Source organism: Eumetopias jubatus, unplaced genomic scaffold (assembly GCF_037043125.1).
Source record: "Eumetopias jubatus isolate StellerSeaLion01/CBP00866 unplaced genomic scaffold, mEumJub1_p1.0 scaffold_10, whole genome shotgun sequence".
NCBI classification, from domain to species: Eukaryota; Metazoa; Chordata; class Mammalia; order Carnivora; family Otariidae; genus Eumetopias; species Eumetopias jubatus.
In genome coordinates this window covers 100,554,787-100,574,825 of record NW_028274816.1, presented here as the reverse complement: position 1 = coordinate 100,574,825, position 20,039 = coordinate 100,554,787, and the positions used below count along the sequence as shown (strand labels likewise).

The following is a 20,039-nucleotide window of genomic DNA, read 5'->3' as shown; positions in this document are numbered from 1 at the left end:
TAGTGTGCAACTGGGTGTACCTCCCTGGGAGAGTAAAGAGGCCAAAGACAGCGGTGCCCCATGGAGCACCACACAAGAGCTAAAGCAACTCAGTGTTCACAGAGCAACTTCTGGATCTTAAAACCATAGTGCAGGGTGGGAAAGAGGACCAACAGAGCCAAGACTAGAACACGATGATGATAATGTATAGAAACACACACACGCATAGGACCAACCAATTGCAAAGAGACATCTTGAGAAATTTATTACAGATTGGATATTAGATAATACCAAGGTATTATTGCTCATTTTCTTGTGAGAGTGGTGCTGCAGTTGATAAGAAAATGTTCAATGCTGGTGGGAGGATGCATAGCTGAAGGGTATCGGGTGAAATGGCATGATGTTTGAGGTTCATTTTAAAGTATTAAGTTCAGCAAAAGGAAAAAAAGAGAAAGATGAAACAAATGTACTTTAGGCAAAGATGTAGGCAAGATTTCAAGATAAAGTCTTTTTAAAAAAAGATTTTACTTATTTATTTTTGAGAGAGTGAGTGAGCATGAGTGGGGGCGGGGGCAGAGGGAGAAGCCGGCTCCCCACTGAGCAGGGACCCCAATGTGGGACTCGATCCCAGTACCCTGGGATCATAACCTGAGCTGAAGGCAGACGCTTAACCGACTGAGCCACCCAGGCGCCCTCAAGACAAAGTCTTGTAATTTTTGAGTCTAGGAGATAAACAAATCCAGGAGTGGATTTGCTAAGTCTTATGTCTACTATTGTGTATGTATTAAAAATTCCATAATAAAATGTAAAACAATATCAATGACATCTTTTCAAGAACGTGCCCACACAAAAAGATACGTGTTCAACTTTTTAGAGCAGTTGGCTATGGAGGGAGAGTAAAAGAGGAGCAGGGGATGGAGACAAAGGGGAAGGAAGGAAAGAAGGAAAGAAAGGAGAGTTGTCAGGAGTGCCTGGGTGGTACGGCGTCTGGCCCGTGGCTTTGGCTCAGATCACGATGTCAGTGTCGTGAGATCGAGTCCCCTGTCGGGCTCAGCGCTCAGTGTGGAGTCGGCGTAGGATTCTCTCTGTCCCTCTCCCCCTCCCCCCGCCCCGCTCTCTTTCTCTCTCTCAAATAAATAAATAAATCTTAAAAAAGAAAGAAAGAAGAATGGTCAATGGTGATCTACCCTGAATTGAGGATGATGGATTTAACCCTTCGCACCAGGGGTCCAGATGCAGGAGGGGAAAAATCGATATCCCCTATAACTCTACCACCGCGGCATTTTCATTTCTCCTGTCTAAGCCTCTAAGCTTCATTCCTGTGCACACTACCCTCTTCTGCATGGCTGTCACCTTGAGGGTCACAGTACTTCATGCCTTGCTTAAGAAACAAGAATAAACATTTTGCTTACTAAATGCTAGCCCTGGGCTAGGACCTCGAGGTGTATGATTTCGATTTATTCTCTCAGTAACACTGTGAAGTATCATTACCTCCATCTTACAGATGCAGAAAACTGAGCTCAGAAATGGGTTGTCTGTCCATCTCCTACTAAATCACAAAGCTGGAATTCCAAACTCATTGACCTCGGAGGCCCAGGATCATGTGATTACACCAAGCTGATACAACAGCTTCTTCATCATCATTATTATTTGTTTGTTTTCTAAGTAATCTCTATGCCCAATGTGGGGCTCCAACCAACAACCCCAAGATCCAGAGTCAAATGCTCTACTGACTGAGCCAGCCAGGTGACCCTCATCATTATTATTTGTAGGACCCACCCTAGTGGTCTATTATATTGAGGTAGAGTGATTTACTGTAATTTACCACTCTCCTGTTACTGTTTGGCCTCTTCCTAGTCTTTTGCTTCCGCAGACAGTCCTGTAAAGAATATCTTCAGGTATAGGGGTCAGCTCAGTTGGTGGAGCATGCAACTCTTGATCTCAGGTCCTGAGTTCGAGCCCCATGTGTGGAGTAGGGTTTACTTAAAAAAAAAAAAAAAAGATATAAAAAAGAATATCTTCAGGTGTAGAGCTTTTAGATTCTGTTGAATTATTCCCTTACCTGGAGTGGGGTTATACTTTGTGCTCACACAAAAGTGTGGACCTCATTCCAGCAACCAGTTCACAGTGATGTAGTCTTCAAGAAGGGGTTGAACAAGGGGCACCTGGGTGGCTCAGTCAGTTAAGCATCTGGACTCTTGATTTCAGCTCAGGTCATGATCTCAGGGTCTTGGGATCAAACCCCTTGTTGGCTCCTCCGTGCTCAGTGGGGAGTCTGCCTGAGATTCTCTCATTCTACCTCTGACCTTTCCCTGGCTCGTGTGTGCTTGCCTCGTCTCTCTTTCTCTCTCAAATAAATACATCTTTTATTTATTTATTTTTATTTTTTTAAAGATTTTATTTATTCATTTCAGACACAGAGATACAGAGAGAGAGAGAGAGAGCATGAGCAGGGGGAGAGGGAGAAGGAGAGGGGGAAGCGGGCTCCACGCTGAGCCAGGAGCCCGATGTGGGGCTCGATCCCAGGACTCCGGGACCATGACCTGAGCCGAAGGCAGACGCCTAACCACCTGAGCCACCCAGGCGCCCCTAAATATATCTTTTAAAAAAATGGGGTTGAATTGGTGAGCAGGATTTAAAACCGCAGAGATTTTGAGGGAGCATTATATTTTGGGGGGTGGGAGTGGGTCAGAAGGACAGCTCTCAGAGGAAATGCAGGGGGGTGGAGAGAGTGGGTCAGGGCATCTGTGGGGGCGGGCAGGAAATGCAAGGGGAGGAAGGCCTCAGGACAGGCAGGAGGTCGATGAGATTGAATTCTGCAGCCTTCACACTTCCCTAATGCCTTCCCGGCTCAAGGTGGCCAATGAGGTTCTGGCAAGCCCTGGGGACAGGCCACCTGCTGCGGGGACATGAAGCTGCCGCACGTAGGAGTGGACAGCCGGGACTGCTCTCCCTGGGCCCAAGGTGGCTCCTCTGGCCCTTGGGCAGCTGCCCTGGGCAGCCCGGGAGGGGTCAGCTGGGGATAGGCAGCAAGTAAATATAGATGCAGGGAAGGAACCAGGCGGCCCAGGCCTGCACTGACCTCTTGCTGGAAGGCTGAGAAGGGTGGGGAGGGGTTAGGTTCTGGCAGCCTCCTCTTCAGGGCTGAATGACCCCCGGCTCAGCAGCCCCCTAGAATTGCTGGAAGCAGCTGGTCCTCCATGGGGACCAGAGTGAGGGCTCATAGAAAGCCTGGTGGAGAGGTGCTGCTCCTTTGTAACAGAGGGCAAACCGCATTCCCTCCCTGGTGGTCCCCTTCAGAGGCGCTGCCCAGCGTGATGAGTGCAGGAGAAGGTGCTGACCAGCCCAAAGGGACATGGGGCCCACAGTGCAGGGGTCTTGCTTATTCTGAAGAAGGATGTCCGGAGCGTAAAAGTGTCTTCCCTTGCTCTCCCACCCTCTCGCTGGCGGCTGGCCCTCTCCACCCCAGGACTCCGGGCCCCCAGTTCTGGCCCAGCCCCCAGAGCCACTGCCACCCCCCCACAGCCTGGCTCGCCCTGCCCCCACCCCGGGTCACAACTCTGGCACCAGCTCCCCACCATGCATGCCACGTCCACCCGGTCCAACCAAGACCCCTTAGCTCCCCGCCTCTTGCTCTGGGAGGGAAAGGCCAGCAAGGCAATCACTCCACCACAGACGTGTTTATTGGCAAAACCTATAACCAAGCATCAAGGGGAAGGGTGATAGCAGAGTGGTCTTTCCACTTTCCTTAGCGGTGTTCAAGGAGCGGGGGCGGGGGGGCCGCGGCATCCCAGGGAGGATAACCACACCAGCAGCTAACGTTTACAGAGCGCTTCCTCTGAGGCCTGAGGTCAGGCTGTGCTAAGCATGCGCTTTACTGTCTCATTTTATCCTTACAGCAATCCTACAAGGTAGGTACCATTATCGTCCCCACTTTCCTGATGAGGAATCTGAGACATAGGACAGTGAAGTGGTGAGAGGCGGCTGTCAGCCTTCAGGGCTGCACCTGACAGCCTCCCGTCAGGGGCCCCCAGCCCCTGGTTCTCTGTTTCAACCAATTCTCACCACTTCCAGTTCTTTCAGCTCTTTTTTATATTTTTGTTTTGTAAAAAAAAAATAGATTATGCCCATACTCTGCAGAGCCCACTGACCTTCACCCCAGTTGACCAAATCTGGGTTCTCCCCAAGATTCAGCTGGGGTGAGACCGTGGACAGCGCGTCTCAAACGAGAGGCCTGGGTGTTTGTGTGAAGCCAGAGTACAATGAGAGCTCTTAGAAAATACAATCAATAAATTACAAACCTCCCTCCCTTCCCCCACCCCGTTTCCTCCCACCCCCCCCATCCAAATCTAGAACAGACTGTGCATTGCCCCCCACCCCCCCCAACCCTGCCCCATGGCAGCATCTCGTCTCAAGTTGCTTCTGTATCTGCGGGGTCCGGGGCCCTCCATAAATGTTTGTGGAATGAATGAATGTGTGAGTGGGAGGAGGGAGTGAGCACGCTGGAGTCCTGAGTCGCAGCCCTGATTGTATCCTCACCTGCACTTTGCCCTCACCAGGACACCTCCCTCTGTCCCAGAAAAGAGGGTCCCCGGGATGGGGCTAGGAACAGAGAGGGGGAGGTGGGGAGTCAGCAGGGATATCTCTAAGCATGGGAAGGTAGGTGACTGAGGTAGAGCATAGGGCTCTGGCCTCGGAGTCAGGAGACCTGGTTCAGGTCCCAGCTGTAAGGCTCAGGAGCTGTGTGACCCTGGGCAGGCGGGAAGAAGAATGATGACTACCATATGATAGTCCTTTCAGAGCTGACAAGGCCCCTTTTTCACATTTATCTTTGGTCCTCAGTAACCATCCTGTAATATGGGTGTTATTATAAATATACCCATTTTACAGAAGAGGAAGCAGAGGCTGGGAGAAGTCAAGGGACTTGACAAGGTCACACAGCATGCAGGAACTTGAACCCCGCCCCCTCTACCTCCCTTGCTACGGCCCCTGCCTGTGCTGTGAAGAGGTTGGCTCAGATCTAAGTCCTCCAGCTTGGGAGCCCCACGTGGCAGCGGGGTGGCAGGAGAGACTGCACAGTGAATTCCCCGACGTAGACCCTACTGACCATCTCCAGCCATAAAAGCTGGTTTACCCCTCATGGAAGGGTTTCTAGACACCCCTTCCATTCCCCACCCACGACCCTGGGGTTCCAGTTGCGACCCCAGGCGGGATCTGAGAGTCCATGAGATACCCATGAAGTTCTGCTTTTCCTGGGAGAGTGGGGAAGTGGGAGGCAGGAGGGAGGGAGGAGGCCCATGCCTTCCCTTCACACGGGCATGGTCACCTCGTTGTATTCATCCCGACCTTCCTCTTCATCGAAGGTCGGCTTGGCATCGTCAGCATCCAGCTGGAAGGCAGAGTAGGAAGGAGAGAGAGGGTGAGCTTCTGGGGAGGGCTGGGGCAGATGAGCCCTCCCCCCAGTGCCGAGAGCACTTCTGGAATGAGGAGAGGGACTGGCTCTCACTGGACCTTGGATAAGTCATGTCCTGCCCTCTCAACCCCTAGGTTTGGTCTGGATGAGTTGTTTCCAAAGGGTGAGGGGCCCCTGGGGATGTGGCGCCCCGGCAGGGAAGGGCCTACAGAGGGTGGGCAGGACACCCCTTCACCAGGGTAGCCCCACGGCAACTCTCACACCGTGGGAGAATTCCAAAATGACTCAGAAAACCACAGGTTGAGCTGCTCCACGGTCAGGACAGCTCACGGGGGGAACACACCCTGCGCGCTTCTTAACCCCTCCCTGCCCCCAAGCTCTGGGGTCCGGGCCTCCTGCCTCTGCCCTTTCTTTGCCCTCCCTCCTGCCCCAGGTCCGCAGGGTAGGGGTGGGGAGCAGCCACGCACACACTGGAGCTCCAGCGTCCTGAAGATGAGCGGCAGCAGAAGGCGGCGCAGAGGCACCGTGAGAATGAGCACGAAGGGCAGGACCAGCGAGGTGGTGGGAAAGGTCTTCACCGTCCACAGCCCTGCCAGGCAGATGATCTGGATGATCGTGAACAAGTGCATGCGCCAGGTGTTCACCTGCAGGTGGAGGTGGGGGTTACTGCCTGCCCTGCCCTGGGGCCTGGCAACCCCCCCCCCACTCGGGGCTGGGCAGCCAGGAGGACTCTGTACCCGCTTGACGTAGGGCACATCTGGGTGGTACTTGGACGGCTTGAACAGAAGCAAGACGCGGTCAAAGAGCTGGATGCCGCTGAGGGACGTGACCCCCATGTAGAGGAAGATGCCAAACAGCACAGCCAGGGGGATGAGGGACAGTATGGGCCCCATGAGGATGGACAGGCCTGCAGGGAGAACCACGGACTCTTAGCCCCTGGGGCCGGGGGTGGGGGCGGGGGCCCAGAGGGCTGACAGCATCAGGGGCTGGGGAATGAAACCACAGGTACCATATGAAGCCCCTTCTGTGGATCCTCTTAATAGGTATTACCCCATTTTGCAGACGAGGAAACAGATTCAGAGAGGTTAAGCAACTTGCCTAAGGCCACATAGCTACTAAGTGGCAGATCAGGGAGTCAAACTCCTGCCTGCAGGACATCAAAGCCTATTCGTTTAGCCTCGGGGGTTCACAGAGGTCAGAGAAGCCCAACTTTTCTAACACCCCAGCCCAGAGTGCCCCCGTCCCCCTCCACCTATCCAAACCCTAACCTTCCTCCAGCTAACACCAACTTCGCCTCCTTTAAGAAACTTCCCTGGCAACTCCCTCAGTGACCATGGCGCAGCCCACACTGAGCCCAGCTGGACTCTCAGCTGCTCCATAACTTGGATCAACCCCAGTGATCCTCTGTCTTCTGCTTTCCCACCCCAGATTATGCTCGGAGCTCTGCCCTTGGCATCAGTTATAGAGCAGCCAAGCTAGAGAGACCTCAAGGGCATCTAATGAACCCGCTAATGGCACAGAGAAACTGAGGCCCAGGATGAGGAGGGATACTGAGTCCAGCAGGGCTGGAACCCACTGTTCGCTAAGCTTCTGTTGGATAAAGCTCGAATACCGGGTCCTATCTAGAGAAGGCCTCCGTGTGGAGCCCCCCTTCCCTCCACCCACTTCCTCCCCTGCTCAGATGTCTATCTCCGTGCTTGGGCCTTGGGCATTTCCTCCAGAATTCCCTCATATGAACAAAGGACCCTGGGGAGACATGGTCAGGGGGTATGTGGGGAGAGCCGGCTATGAAAGGGTGGGCAGGGCTTCAGAAGGCGCTGGATCCTAAGAGGCAGAGGCTGGGGGCCGGAAGCAAGGCCAGGGGGTGGCAGAGAGTGTGGCCAACCCTTACTCACCCACGAGCACAGCGACCAGGAGCCCACTGATCCGCTGCTCCTTGACCTCCTGAATCTGGGCTGCAGCCCCTGGGGCGCTGGCCTTGCCCATGACAGTGAGCGCGTTGGCGTGGGTGACGGAACGAACAGTGGTGGCACTGAGCCAGGGCATCCCAAAGAGGGCAGCCACACCGCCCATGCCTATGACCAGCAGCAGGTCCAGGTGGAAGCCAGAGCCCTTGACCATCTTGCGCTCTGGTTTGCTGATAATCAGCCTTGGGGGGTATGGGAGGTCAGGGGTAAGCAGCGGTCTCCCTCGCCCCCACCCTCTTTGCCCCCTCCCTCCTTCTCCATACTTGGGTCCCTCTGTATCTTCGTTGACCCTGCTGTGTTCCTCTCCCTTGGAATTCCTTGCTCCCCTCCCTCCCACCCTCTCTGGTGAATCCAGACTCTAAGAGTAGAAGGATCTCAAGTTAGCCCCTAGAATGTCCACAGGTAAATTTACGCTGAAGCCAATGAAGCTGAGCTGGTAACGTTTCCTTCTGAGGTACGCCACTTCATTTTGCAGTTCTCATTTGTATTCTTTTTCTTAAAAAGTCCTCCCCAAATTATACCCTGTCAGGTCCCACAGAACCTGCCCCTGCCCCTGCCCATCCATCACTCCTGCCCATGCGGAGGGCCCCAGGTTCGACTAAGCCGAGCACTCAGTCCTTGCTGTCATGCGTGCCTGGAGCCCGTCCCTTTCCCCGCACCAGACCCTCCCAGGCCCAGCTCTGCCCCTGGCTCTTACGTGGTGATCTGAGACTCAAGGAAGATGAGAATGAAGACCAGCATGGCAGGCAGCGCGGAGGCAAACATCATCCAGATGGGGAAATGCGAACGCAAGCCCAGTGGGTGGATGACCCAGCCCCGGGCTGAGGAGTTGGACACCGAGAGGCCTTTAGGCACACTGAGTTTCTGTGGGACGGGAGATGCTGGTGAGAACACTGGGGCAGGGGAATGGGGGAAGGGAGGCAGGGAGAGCCAGGGTCCTGGGCACTTGGGAACTTACTTATATTGAGCAACTACTTTGTACCCAGTCACTGCACTAAGCCCTTTACATACATCTTCTCATTCCCCACTTTATAGATGAGGAAACAGGATCAGAGAGGTTGTGTCGTTTGCCTTGCATCACACAGCTATTTGGTGGCAGACCTGAGATACATAATCAGATCTGCCTGGCTCCAAAGCAGATTTTTTCCTACTGCCCTGGGTTAAGGAGTAAAAAGGCAATTTGACCCAGGCCCTTGCTTCAGCCAGAGGGGTGCTGTAGGGCTGTGGGAAGAACTTGGGGCTCTCGGGGGAGGCAGGGATGAGTAAGGGGAGTTCTAGTTGGCTTCAGGTTTGGGAAAGCTGTTCTTGGGAGGGGGCATACTGGGAGAATCAGCTGACAGTAGGAGGAGAGTGTCACCTGGGTGTAGGTGTCCTCGATGAAGAAATCCACCATGACCATGATCAGAATGGAGATGGGGACCCCGAAGTCCCCGATGACCCGTCGCAGCTAAGGGCAGGTGGAAAAACCCGGTCAGCGCCCAGTTTCTTCCCCACCTCCTGCCTCCCACTTGCCCCCACTCCTGCCCCCTCTTCATGCAGGGGGGCCTTGCTCTTCCCAGGGGACCCATCAACATCTAATGCCTTGTCCTGCACCTCAAGCTACCGGCCTCCTTTCTTCTTTCCCTGGCCCAGCCCCACCGCCGGCCCCACAGCTTCTCCACCCCTTTCTAAGAACTGTCCCTGGCTCCCCACTAGGTTCTCAGCCTGGGCAGGCTGAGAAAGGGAGATGGGCTTGCCTGAAGAGTGAAAGTCTAAGTGAGGAGGGGATCAGGGAGGCTTGGAATGGGGAATGGGAATCTAGGGTAAGAAGGAGAGCTCATGGCATTGAGGAACCTGGAGGAGTGCTTTGGACGGGGACGGGACAGTGTAGGCAAGAGCAGGGCTGGGGGGTGTTGAGAATGTACTGACCACGCCAGGGAAGTAGGAGCTGTTCTTGAACTTTCGCAGCATCATGGCGAAGAAGAAGGTGCCAGCCATGAGCACAAGGGAGAGGAGGGCTGTGTTGGGCAGGGGACCCTGAGGTTTGGGCACCACTGTCACATTGTGCTCATAATGCTTCTGAAGTGGATGGTCTTGGAAGATCTGCAGCAGAAAACCAAGGCGTCCTATTCTTCTCAACCAACTGTCAATCTGTCCGTCATCTATCCATCCATTCATCCATCGGTCCATCATCTATGTATCCATCCACCCATCATCCATCATCCAACCACCCACCATCCATCCATCAATCTGTCCACCATCTATCTATCTATCTATCTATGCATCCATCCATCATGCATGCATCCATCCTCTTATCTTCTTCCTCAACTGACAGGGTAACAGAGGGACAATGGGATTCACGAGTTTGGTTTTCAGGAGTGGAGACCAGGCTCAAGCTTGAGAGGGGCAGGCCACGGTGGCAATGAGGATACGTGTGCATGTGAGCACGCAGGGTCTCAGAGACATAAGGCTGGTGGGCAGGAAAGAAGTGCCAAGGATGGGGCGCCTGGGTGGCTCAGTCATTAAGCGTCTGTCTTTGGCTCAGGTCATGATCCTGGGGGATCCTGCTCCGAGGAAAGCCTGCTTCTCCCTCTCCCACTCCCCCTGCTTGTGTTCCCTCTCTCGCTGTGTCTCTCTCTGTCAAATAAAGAAAGAAAATCTTTAAAAAAAAAAAAAGTGCCAAAGAGGGTCCTAAAAAGGGCTTCAAAGACTTGGAAACAGAAAGCCCCACCAACCAACAGAATCAGAGGCAGACATGCAGTGTCCGCCCTCCGTCCATATCCAACGCAGATGTACAGGTAGGCATAGATGAAGGTGCTGGAGCTGAGGAGGCAGGGTGCTCCACCAGCAGGCCCCGTGGTTCTTGAGGGTGAGTGCCAAAGGGGGCGGGGGGGGGCCAGCAGAGCCTCTGGGACCCCTGCTGCCCCTCCATGAATGCAGTTTTCCGTGTTCAGTCTTGCACACACACTTGCCTGTAGTCACTCTGGGTGAGGTTATGACCCGGACATGCACACATGGAGGTGCCACTCCCCCACCCCAAGGTAGGCGCAGGCGCTCTGCACGGTCATGGCCAGAGTACCGGCCTAGAGGCAGCTGGTGTCGACGTGAATGTGGTCACAGCCACACACGTGCCATAGGGACACGTGTGCAATGACACACACAGCCACATAGTTTGTGCACAGAGTCGCACACACACGTGCGTCCGCACTGTCGCGGCCCCCACCTTGATCAGCTTGACGAAGGTCTCATAGATGAAGATGAGGGAGATCAGGAAGGAGAAGATCTCTTGGGTGTAGCGGGAGATGAAGCGGACCAGGAAACTGCCCTCGAAGGCCACTATGAGCACCACGAACAGGACCAGCCAGAAGCCGATCCACACGCGACCCACGATGTACTCCAGGTTGTAGTTAGCGCAGAACTGCAAGGGGGTCAGAGAGGCCTGGGTCAGGCGGGTGGGCCCAGGCACCGTGCGTCAGGCAGGTGGGGCCAGAGCCGGTTACAGGGTCTGAGTGGGGCCAGAAGAGAGCTACCGAGAAAAAGGCTTCTTCAAACACGAGCAGGGGTCCTGAGAAGCCAACCACAAGTAGGGGCTGAGCCCCGAGCAGGGAGAAGAGAATGCCCTGCACTGCAGTGGAGATGAGCAGCTCCGACACCCCCATCTGGTTTTGGGTCTTTTCTCCTGTGGGTAGAAGTTACAGTGTGGTCAAGGTCAAGAGGTCATTTCCAGGCTCTAATATAGAGCATTTCACGGGCAGGCTGTGGTAGGGGTCCAGCCTGTCCGATTGGGTCAGAAGGCAGGGCTGACACAGAGGCCAAAGGGTCAGAGGCGAGAGTTAGGGAGTCATGCAGAGGCACTGACCCAGGAGGCCGCCGAAGGTAATGGCAGGTGACAAGGCAGCAAAGTAGATGAAGATGACAGCAGCCAGGACCTGGGGGCTGAACGCGTCTGTGATGTCACTCAAGTAGCGGGGGTAGCGGCGCCGGATGTCACGCACCAGGCCCCCAAAGAGCAGGCCTGTCCGCTGCAGAGGGTCGTCTGGCCCAGCAGGGGTCCCTGGGCCCCCATACAAATCTGTAGTCAAGGACAGGACCATGGTCACAGGGGGTCACGGGAGGAGGCGTGGGAAGAGAGGAATCGCGGGGAGAATCTTCTGATGGGAACTGGGTGGCCATGGAGGCTGGGCGGCATGAGGACAGAGAGAGGGGACACCGGGGCATTGGAGGGGAGGAGGGGAGGCAGGGGCTCGCAGGGCTGTGCTGGGGTCTCTGAGGGTCTGTGGGGGCTGTGGGGCAGGTACCCAGACCCTTGTAGAAGCGGGGCTCGGGCTTGGCGGGGCTGAGCAGGTAGCGTCTCCGCAGCAGCTCCTTCTGCACGGGCACCAGACTGAGCAGGGCCTGCTCAGAGGGGGCTTCACAGGGAGGCAGCACCAGGCTGCAGTCCAGGAAGCCCTCCAGGTTGCGGACCAGCTCCGCCTTGCTCTGAGCCAGGTAGGCATCTGTGCGGAACACCTGGGGGCCAGAGAGAGGGTCAGGGCTGCCGGGACCCGCTAGACAAAAGGACCCAAGAGTCCACATCCACGGCCTCCAGGAACCAGAACCCTCTCTCCTGGCTCCTTCTTGCTGGGAACTGCTTGCCCTGCTGCCCCCCTCACTTCTGTGCCCACCACAAAAGGGTTTTGGGGAGGCAGACAGGGCCTTGAGTGGGGAAAGGAGAAAGCACTAAAGCAAACGGGCTAGCTTAGAGCGGACCGGCTGGAACTGGAGTAGGCCAGACCAGGCCAGACCTAACTGGGTGGACCCAGGTCAGAGTGGCCCTAGACAAGGCCCGATCAGGCAGGGCCCGGCCAGACCCCCCGCCCCTGGCCAGAGAGGCTAGAAGCAGCGGGGTGAGACGGAACGTGCCAGTCTAGCACAGCTCCGGTGACCCAGGCCCGTCCAGGGAGTGACCTCAGCTGCCACCCAGCCCCCAGGTTCCCCCCACCCCTCCCCAGCCCCTCCTCACCCTCTCGGACATGAGGGTGGCCGCCGCCCGACCGAGCTGGGTGTAGTTGATGTTGGGGGCCTCGGGTCCCAGCAGCACAAAGAGGAAGCGTACAAGCACTGGGAGCCCCACAGCCTCCAGCTCCGTGGGCGCCTGCAGCCGCACGAAGCCCAGCACCGGGCGCTCCAGGAACTCTGCTCGGCCTGCGAGGGGAAGGGGCGGCGGGAGGCGGGAGGTGGTCGGGCTAGGCTGAGGGGCTGCTGCCAGGCCCATGCTTCGGGAGAGGGGAGAGGGAGGCTGGGCTGGGACAGGAGGTATAGCGCGGGGCGGTGGGGGTGGGGGTGGGGGGGTTGGGAGTGGAGACCCCAGCTGCTTACCCACGAGCACCAGGGTGGCCTCCGAATCTGGGGGAATCTTCTCTAGAATTCCAGATGGGGAATGCCCTTCTGTGCCCTCCTGTCCCCGTTGGAAGGAGGCCAGTGAGGGGAGTCCCCTGGCCACTCTGAGCATCCAGCCCCCTCCTTCCCTAACCACTCTGTTTCTAACCCTGTTCAGGTGGGTCGCTTCCTGGCTCTACCCACAGCCCTAGTACGGCCTCACCTGTTCACAGAAGAGCTCCGTCTCTAACGAGGGGTGCTGGGGGAGCAGAGGCTGTGAGGGGTTCCCGGAACGGGTCAGAACCGTGGGCTTCACACCCCCCAGGGCCTCCAGGTCTCCGGCATGGCTGCGGGACACACAGGGGACACAGGCTGAGTAAGCTGTTCGGGCTGGGCTGTTAGTAGCTCTGAGACCCATGGCGGGGGCGGGGGGAGGGGGGGAGGCAGGGATCAAGTAACGCTTTCCAGTGAGCAGACTGGAGGGACCCTGGGGCCAAAGGACAGTCAGCCTCCTTTGGAAGGGTGTTGTGGATGCAAGTGGGTGGTCTCCGTCTGGAATGCCCGGGGGGGGGGGGGGGCAGGACGGATGGCGGGAAGGGCCTTGAGAGCCTGCCCTCCTGAGGACCAGTAGCCCCCACATCTGAACACGGAGACACGGCCTCCCCTCAAGAGGTGTCAGAGGCAGGAGCCGTCGTGGAAGAAACGTGGGCCCTGGTCTGGTGAGGGAGGGGCCACCTGGGCCTCCAGGGAGAGCTCGGGGCCTGTGGGCCAGGGAGGCAGGCCCTTTGGCTGTGGAGTCCAGGTCCTGGTGGGCAGGGGCACCTGTGCTGGAGAAGCAGGACCCGGAGCAGCAGGTCTCGGGCCTCAGGCCGGATCTGCTCCTCGTAGATAAACCCGTCCAGCAGCTGGTTGGCCACCCCCGCCAGGGAGGTCTCTGGCAGATCCAGGAGGACAGTACCTGCAAGGGGTGGCGGGGTGAGCTGGACGGCAGGACGGTGGCCCCCCGGCCCGCCACCGCACCGTACGTGCAGGTCTTGGGGAGGGGCCCGGCAGGGCTCACCCTTGGCAAAGGCTTTCTGCAGCTCCAAGAGGCTCCAGAAGTTGAGGTAGGACAGGTGCGGGCGGCTCCAGACCCCGTCCTCCCTCAGGTTCTCCTCCAGCCGCACCCAGTGCGCTGCCTCCATCCATCGCAACTCCTGGTTCTTCTCATCCATCACCAACTCCTGCAGCTCCACGTACACCTGCGGCCCCACAAGCCTGAATCAGTGTCTTGGGCCCAGGGCAGCGCCCTGCGGAGACTGGCAGTCCAGGGCTTTGTGGGCACTCAGCAGGCTCTGAGAGATGTTTGGAGGAGGCCCAGAGTCCTGGAGCACTCAGGGCAGACCCTGAGCTCAGAGGGGACCGGCGGGAGAAGCAGCCTGGGTGTGTTGAGTGACGTAGGAGGTGGGGGGCCGGGTACAGCCCACAACTCTGGCTCTATTCCCCAAATCCCTGACCAGACCCTTACCCCATTTCAGAGGCATTTGGAGAACCTCTCAACCAAAAGGGGTGCTAGGGCGGACACTTGGGAGGGGCCAAAAAAAAAAAAAAAGGAAGCCTTTGGGGTCATTGGGTGGGTCTCCTGCCTCCAAGACTGTTGAGTGGGATCAGCATTCACTTGGGTTTCCTCGGGGCCACCTGGCCGCTCCCAGGGGCCTAGCTGAGGGCAGATCCAATTCCCTAACCAGCTAGACAGTCTGATGCCCAGCAGGGATGCGTGGGGCCTGGAGGGCCTGGGCAGAAGGGCACGTATTTAATTCTGTGCTTCCCCAAGGAGCCCCTGACAGCCCGGCCAGGGCCAGCGGGCCGCGGGAGCGCAGCCCTCTGGCAGTCACTGTATGTCTGCCCAGGGAGCTCCCTGCTCGGTGGAAGAGGGACCCAGGTCTCCCCCCTCAGCAGGGGTGTCCTCTTCCGTTCTGCCTATTTCTCCGGGCTGCCGGCTCCTTCTCTGCCTGTTTGTGGGGTTCCCCCATGCTGAAGCTGTGCCTATCCCTCCTCACCTCCCTTCTCCTGGTACAAGGGTGGGTGCCCCCAGGCAGCACAGAAAAGAGAATCGGGCGGTGCCGGGGGTCCTCACCGCGTGGGTGCCTGCGCGTGATGTGGCGTCTGGGTCTGGGCTGGTGTCGTAGTCTGTGGCTGTTGGCTCAGCGTGGTCAGCTGAAAACCCCGAGGCAGGTTAGTGTTGCCCCCAGATAATCCCCCCCCTTAGGCTCCTCCTGCACCACCCACAGGGAACCTCCGAGAGCCGCCCCGGATGATGCCCCACTCCTTCCCCCTGCTTCGGGCTAGGACCCGGGTGCCTGAGCCCCGCCCCACCCTGCCCCACCCCTGCTGCTCAAGGGTCTGTGGTTCCCTGTGCCTGTTCTTGGCCCAGCCTGGCCATTTCATGCCCCATCCGAGCCTTGTGGAAGAGCCCTGGGAGTCATCTTCAGTGGTGACGGAGAGGGTCACCTCCAAGGTGGAGAGTCCCGAAGGGCAAGTCTCTGGATTCTCCTTGGATCTTCTCCCTCTCCTGTCACCTTCTGGGACCAGCTTCCCTTCCTTCTTCCCCTCTGCCTCAGCAATCCCACCAGCTCAGTACTTCTCCCTGTCTCCTATCAGTGGGGCTCTGGGAGCCAGCGTGGGGTCTGCCTTATATTGCCCCCCCACTCCCCACCCCACTCCCAGCCCTCATTTCCCAGAGGGGCCTCTTATCTTCAGTACCAGTTGCCAGCACTTAAGTCCTATTGACAGTAAACAGGTCCCCACCTGGGGCTCCCCAACTGAGACCTTGGCAGGGCTGGGAAGGTTTCCCGATGTCTCTCTGCCCTGGAGGTCCCCATGGCCCCTCATTTCTCAGGACTCCTAGACCCCCAAACAGAATGATGTTCCCAGAACAGGCCCTGTGCCTGGCCTAGAAGTCAGCATGGGGTGGGCACAGATGGCATGTGGGCTCATGCCCTGTCGCAGGTGGGCCTGGCTGCCCTGTCCCAAACCAAAGGGCCCGGCCATGGGTGACTAGTCCTTCCCCCGCCCCCCAGTCTCCTCCTGTGATCATTTCAAACAAAACTCTGTTTATCCTTCAATCAGCCAGGACTGTGGGAGAACTGGCCCTGGGGCTGGGGGGCGGGGTGGATTTGCGGAGAAGGGACAAGGTCCCTTACTGTCTCTGTCTGGGGCTCAGCAGCTCATCCCAGCAAGAGAGAGAGATGGGGCTCACCTACTGGCTCCTCCACCTGAAGCACGGGGACATCTGGGTCTTCATACTCCTCCTGTTCCAGAGCGTCCTCCAGCCCCTCCTCATGATCCTCCTATAGGAAGTGGCCATCAGGGCTGGGCTGTGAAGGGCTTTTCGAGCCACCATGAAGGTAGGAGTCCAGGGTTGGGTTCCCAGAGCCCCCAGATAGGAGCCCGGCAGACACCACGAAAAGCTCACCTGCCAGCCCTCCATGGTGCTGTCTTGAGCGTCCAGTTGTCCACGGCGATCCAAGCCCCCAGCATAACCCGCACCGCGGGTCCCTGCAGCGGCGAGCACGGGCTGAGTGAGGCCTAGGGCATCCTCCCCCAGAGGCGGCTATATTTGAGTCAAGGGGGATCCCAGGTGTTGAGAGGCAGTGGGGTCAGGGGAAGGAATTTGGGGGGGTGGGAAGGAGCTAGATTTGCAGGTGTGAGGGCAGGTGTACAGGGGCCGGGAGAGCCGGGGCAGGAAGAGGAAACTTGGCTGGCATCACTCAAAGGGTGTTTGAGAGGATGGGGTGTCCTTCAAATTCAACTCCTTCTTCCATCCACCAGTCCTCACCTGGCTTCTTTTCCTGTCCATCCCCTGGGCTTAGCCAACTCCAGGGGCATGACCTGCTCCTTCTTCAGGGAACTTAATTCCCCTGAGAGTCTTCACAACATACCTTCTCCCAGAAACAGCTACTTTCTGCTGGGCATGGGGCTGTAGCATCCTTGGGAGTGGCTCACAGGCATTGAATGAGGTGGCCCTGTTTCTCTGCTCCACCCCCTCGTGAACTCCATCTCTCTTGCTTGCTCCCCACCTATCCCATTGGCCTTACCAAGCCCTTTCCTGCCCCAGGACCTTTGCACACACAGTTGTCCACATCCTCAGTGACCCTCGGGCCCCGCACCTCATCCCTTCTCACATCTCAGCTCTTCAGATTCCCTTCTTGGCCACCCTAACATTCACTAGCCCAATCTATCATTTTCTGGTTTCTTGATTCATTTGTGTATATATCGTCTGAGGAGGCCTCTAGAAGGGAAGCCACTCGAGTGCTAAGATCCATGTCTCGGTCCCCACTGCATCCCTTACTCCTAGCAGAATGGTTGCCACAGAGTTGGGTGCTCAATAAATACGTGTTGGGTGAAGGTACGGGTGGCTCCCCCTTGCAGGCTTGGGCCTCTGAAACTGAGGACTCAGGATGACTAGGACCCAGCCAGGAGGAGACCGAGCCCTGTGTCTCAGGTTTGCTCAGCTGTATCTCCGGCAGAGAGGAAGGTACGCTCACCCCAGGAATGTGAGGCCCAGCCCGAGGGGAGCACGGAAGTCCCCTAGGGTGGCCCCAGCCTGGGTGTGGAGGGGCTCCCTTTCCCCCTCATCCAGCAACAGGGATTGGGGTCGGGCGACAGACGTGCCCATTCTGTGCCCACATGGCGCTGAGCAGTGGGAGCTGAGATGAACAAGACACTGTCCCTCCTCCCGAAAAGCCCTCAGCCCTGAGGAGGCAGCTGGGAACATGTGACAGGCGAAGTGCTTCAGGAGACGATACGTCCCCTAGACAAATGAGAGATGAGCGGAAGGTGTTGGGTGCCAAGGATCATACCGCAGGATGAAAGGTAGAACAGACTGGGGGGATTAGAGTGTCTCTGGGGGGGGGGGACCCTGGCGCTGGGCTGAGCAGCACCGGTGGGGATCTGAAGGGCTGGCAGGTGGGGAAGGGTGGTCCAGGTGTGAGCATGAGCATGCAGAGGTAGGCGCATGCCAGACGGGGCTGGCCGCTGTTGCGGGGGAAACAGGGCAGGGAGGGCGTACAGACAGAACGGTCCGGGGACATTTCCTCCTGAGGGCTGGGTGGTGCTGCAGTCCCAAGAGATAGAGAGAGGGAGAGGGTATGGCAGAGCCCCACCAAACTGAGAAGGGCAGGGGTTCCTGCATTGGTAGGGGAAGTGATGACCAGGGGACGGTCCCCAAGCCCGAGGACAGGGCCATCCCTACCGCACAGGATTTGCCCCTTGACGACCCTAGTCACGCCCCCTTTCCTCTCCTTCTTCTGTCCCTCTCTTTCCTTTCCTCCCACCTCTATTTTCTCTCTTCCTTCTCTGGCCTTGCTCTCTCCTCTGCCTGGGCCTCAAATCCTGAGCAGTCTCAGGCCTTAGGTGTGAAAGGTCCCACCTGTGGGGGCTGGGACTCTGCCCTTCGTTTCCTGTCTGGGAGGTGGATTGGTCAGAGGGGCCTCCAGAGCCAGAGGAGGCTGCCTGTCCGCTGCTGACTGGCTGAATAACCTTGGGCAGCCCCCAGCCTCTCTCTAGGCCTCGGTCATCCCATCTGTACAATGGGAGGGCCTTCCCACCAGGGTTCTGAGACCTCAATGAGAGAGAAGAGGGGAGAATGGAGGTGCCTTGAGCTCAGCTGGGGCCTTAGAGGGTGCCCCCATGACTCAGATTGCAGCCCCCACTAGGCCCGGCCCCCCCACCCCCCAGCTGCAGGCCTTGCTCTGGCACTGATAAGAGCTTGGAACGCGATCACGGCCCTGCGTCTGGAAGCTCATCAAACACCTGGCAGGCCCGCCAGCCAGGGCAAGGCCAGATAAGGGTGAGCAGGGCATCTGGAGCCCAGGAGGTGGAGCACAGCTGGTAGAGGCTTGGCGGGCGGGTGGGGGGGGGAACCAGATGATGCGGAGGGCTCCCTGGTGGCGTAGCACAGCCTCTGTGTAATCGCCCCCACACCGCACAAAGCCGTACTGCTTCATCTCTTAGAATCCTCAGAGCACTCTGCCAAGTGGGTAATGTCACTAGCTCCGTTTTACAGATGAGAAAGCTGAGGTTCAGAGAGGTTAACTTGTCTTGGTCCTCTGGCAGGTGGGTATCAGAGGCAGGACGAAACCCTGGCCTACCTGACTCCAACTGCATCTCTCGCCATCACGCTGAGTTGCCTTCCAGAAGAGAAAGCAGCTCTAAGCTGGTTGAGTGCTAGTGGGTTGAAAGCATGGACTCTCCAGTCGGCCTGCCTGGGTTCAGGTGCCAGCCCTGCGACTTACTGTGTGACCGTGGGCAAGTGACTCAACCTCTCTGAAAACCTCAGTTTTCTCCTCTGCAAAGTGGGGTAATAGTAATGATACCTACCTTATAGGCCTGTTGTAGCGCTAAGTTGATCTACATAAAGCCCTTAGAACACTGCCTGACACAGAAAGAGCTCCGGGTGGATGTTGGCCATCATTATCACTGTGACTGGGGATCAAGGTCAGACTTGCTATCTTCCTCTCTCTCTGATCTTCCTGCAATTCCCATGAAATTAGCCTAAATGCTTTGAGATCCTCGGGTGATGGGGGACTCCTCCTTTCCCTCCAAACAATCCCTAGGCTGGGGACAGGGCTGGGTCGGCCTGCTCAACTCCCTGGAACTGTCTCAAAATGGGAAGCAGTGTCAGCAAACAACTGTCCTCACAAGAGGGGGATAGGATGGCCTGTGGGTCCCCAGGCGCAGAGGAATGAGGGGGTTGGGGGGAGAAGACCTGAGTCTGTGGGATCCAAGGGGCTGGTAAATAGAAGCCTGACAAGGACCCACACCTGGAGGGGGATCTGATTTGCCCCCCCGACCAGCCACACGTACCTCCGTTGCCACGTGCCCGCTTTTTTTTTTCCTAACACCTGCAGCCCCACGCTCCCCAGCTGCAGGTGCCAACGGGCCTGTGCCCTTACGGGTAATAACACACATCCTACCATTCTCATCCCACTCACCTGCACCCCCTTGGAGATCGGGCGCCTCTGTCCACCTGGGCGCGGATTCAGGCTGGGCACCTGCAGAAACCCTCAGGACAGGTGCCGCAGGACCACCCCCAGCCCTTCCCAGCCCTGCTCACCTGCTTACGAGCCTTGGGGTCCCTCAGCGAACTCCTGCAGCCACGGGTGTCCTCTGCCACCAGCTGAGCTCACACCTGCTCTAACAGCACACCGAGTCCTGGCTCCCAAACCCCGGGGGCAGCTCCCAAACCCCTGACTCATGCCCCCGCCTCCTAATCTGCCCGCCCCACCATCCCGGGGAGCCCCTTCCCACCCCCCCGCCCTGCTCCTTCTGGGTGCCCAGTAAACAGAGTTATCTCTCACACA

General features: G+C 57.5%; 1 protein-coding gene across 1 annotated transcript; it reads right to left on the bottom strand.

The window, feature by feature from the left end:
* Nucleotides 1–4,366: 4,366 nt before the first annotated feature.
* On the bottom strand, nt 4,367–19,900 carry SLC4A1 (solute carrier family 4 member 1 (Diego blood group)). Its single transcript, XM_028092800.1, has 20 exons — nt 19,793–19,900; nt 16,151–16,233; nt 15,935–16,025; nt 14,813–14,892; nt 13,757–13,937; nt 13,519–13,654; nt 12,920–13,043; nt 12,697–12,775; nt 12,341–12,522; nt 11,637–11,847; nt 11,198–11,410; nt 10,869–11,017; nt 10,562–10,756; nt 9,268–9,441; nt 8,717–8,806; nt 8,057–8,223; nt 7,288–7,541; nt 6,130–6,299; nt 5,860–6,036; nt 4,367–5,368 (listed from the first exon to the last, which is right to left on the bottom strand). The coding sequence occupies exons 2-20, from the start codon at nt 16,163–16,165 to the stop codon at nt 5,288–5,290; spliced, it is 2,769 nt and encodes a 922-aa protein (XP_027948601.1). The 5' UTR covers nt 16,166–16,233; nt 19,793–19,900; the 3' UTR covers nt 4,367–5,287.
* Nucleotides 19,901–20,039: the final 139 nt, after the last annotated feature.

Excerpts from the sequence above, each read along its gene's own strand:
- SLC4A1 (XM_028092800.1), bottom strand. Across the intron at positions 13,044-13,518 it reads GTCCTGCTTCTCCAGCACAG|CCATGCCGGAGACCTGGAGG; the intron begins GTGCCCCTGCCC and ends TGTGTCCCGCAG. Across the intron at positions 11,018-11,197 it reads TACCTTCGGCGGCCTCCTGG|GAGAAAAGACCCAAAACCAG; the intron begins GTCAGTGCCTCT and ends TTCTACCCACAG.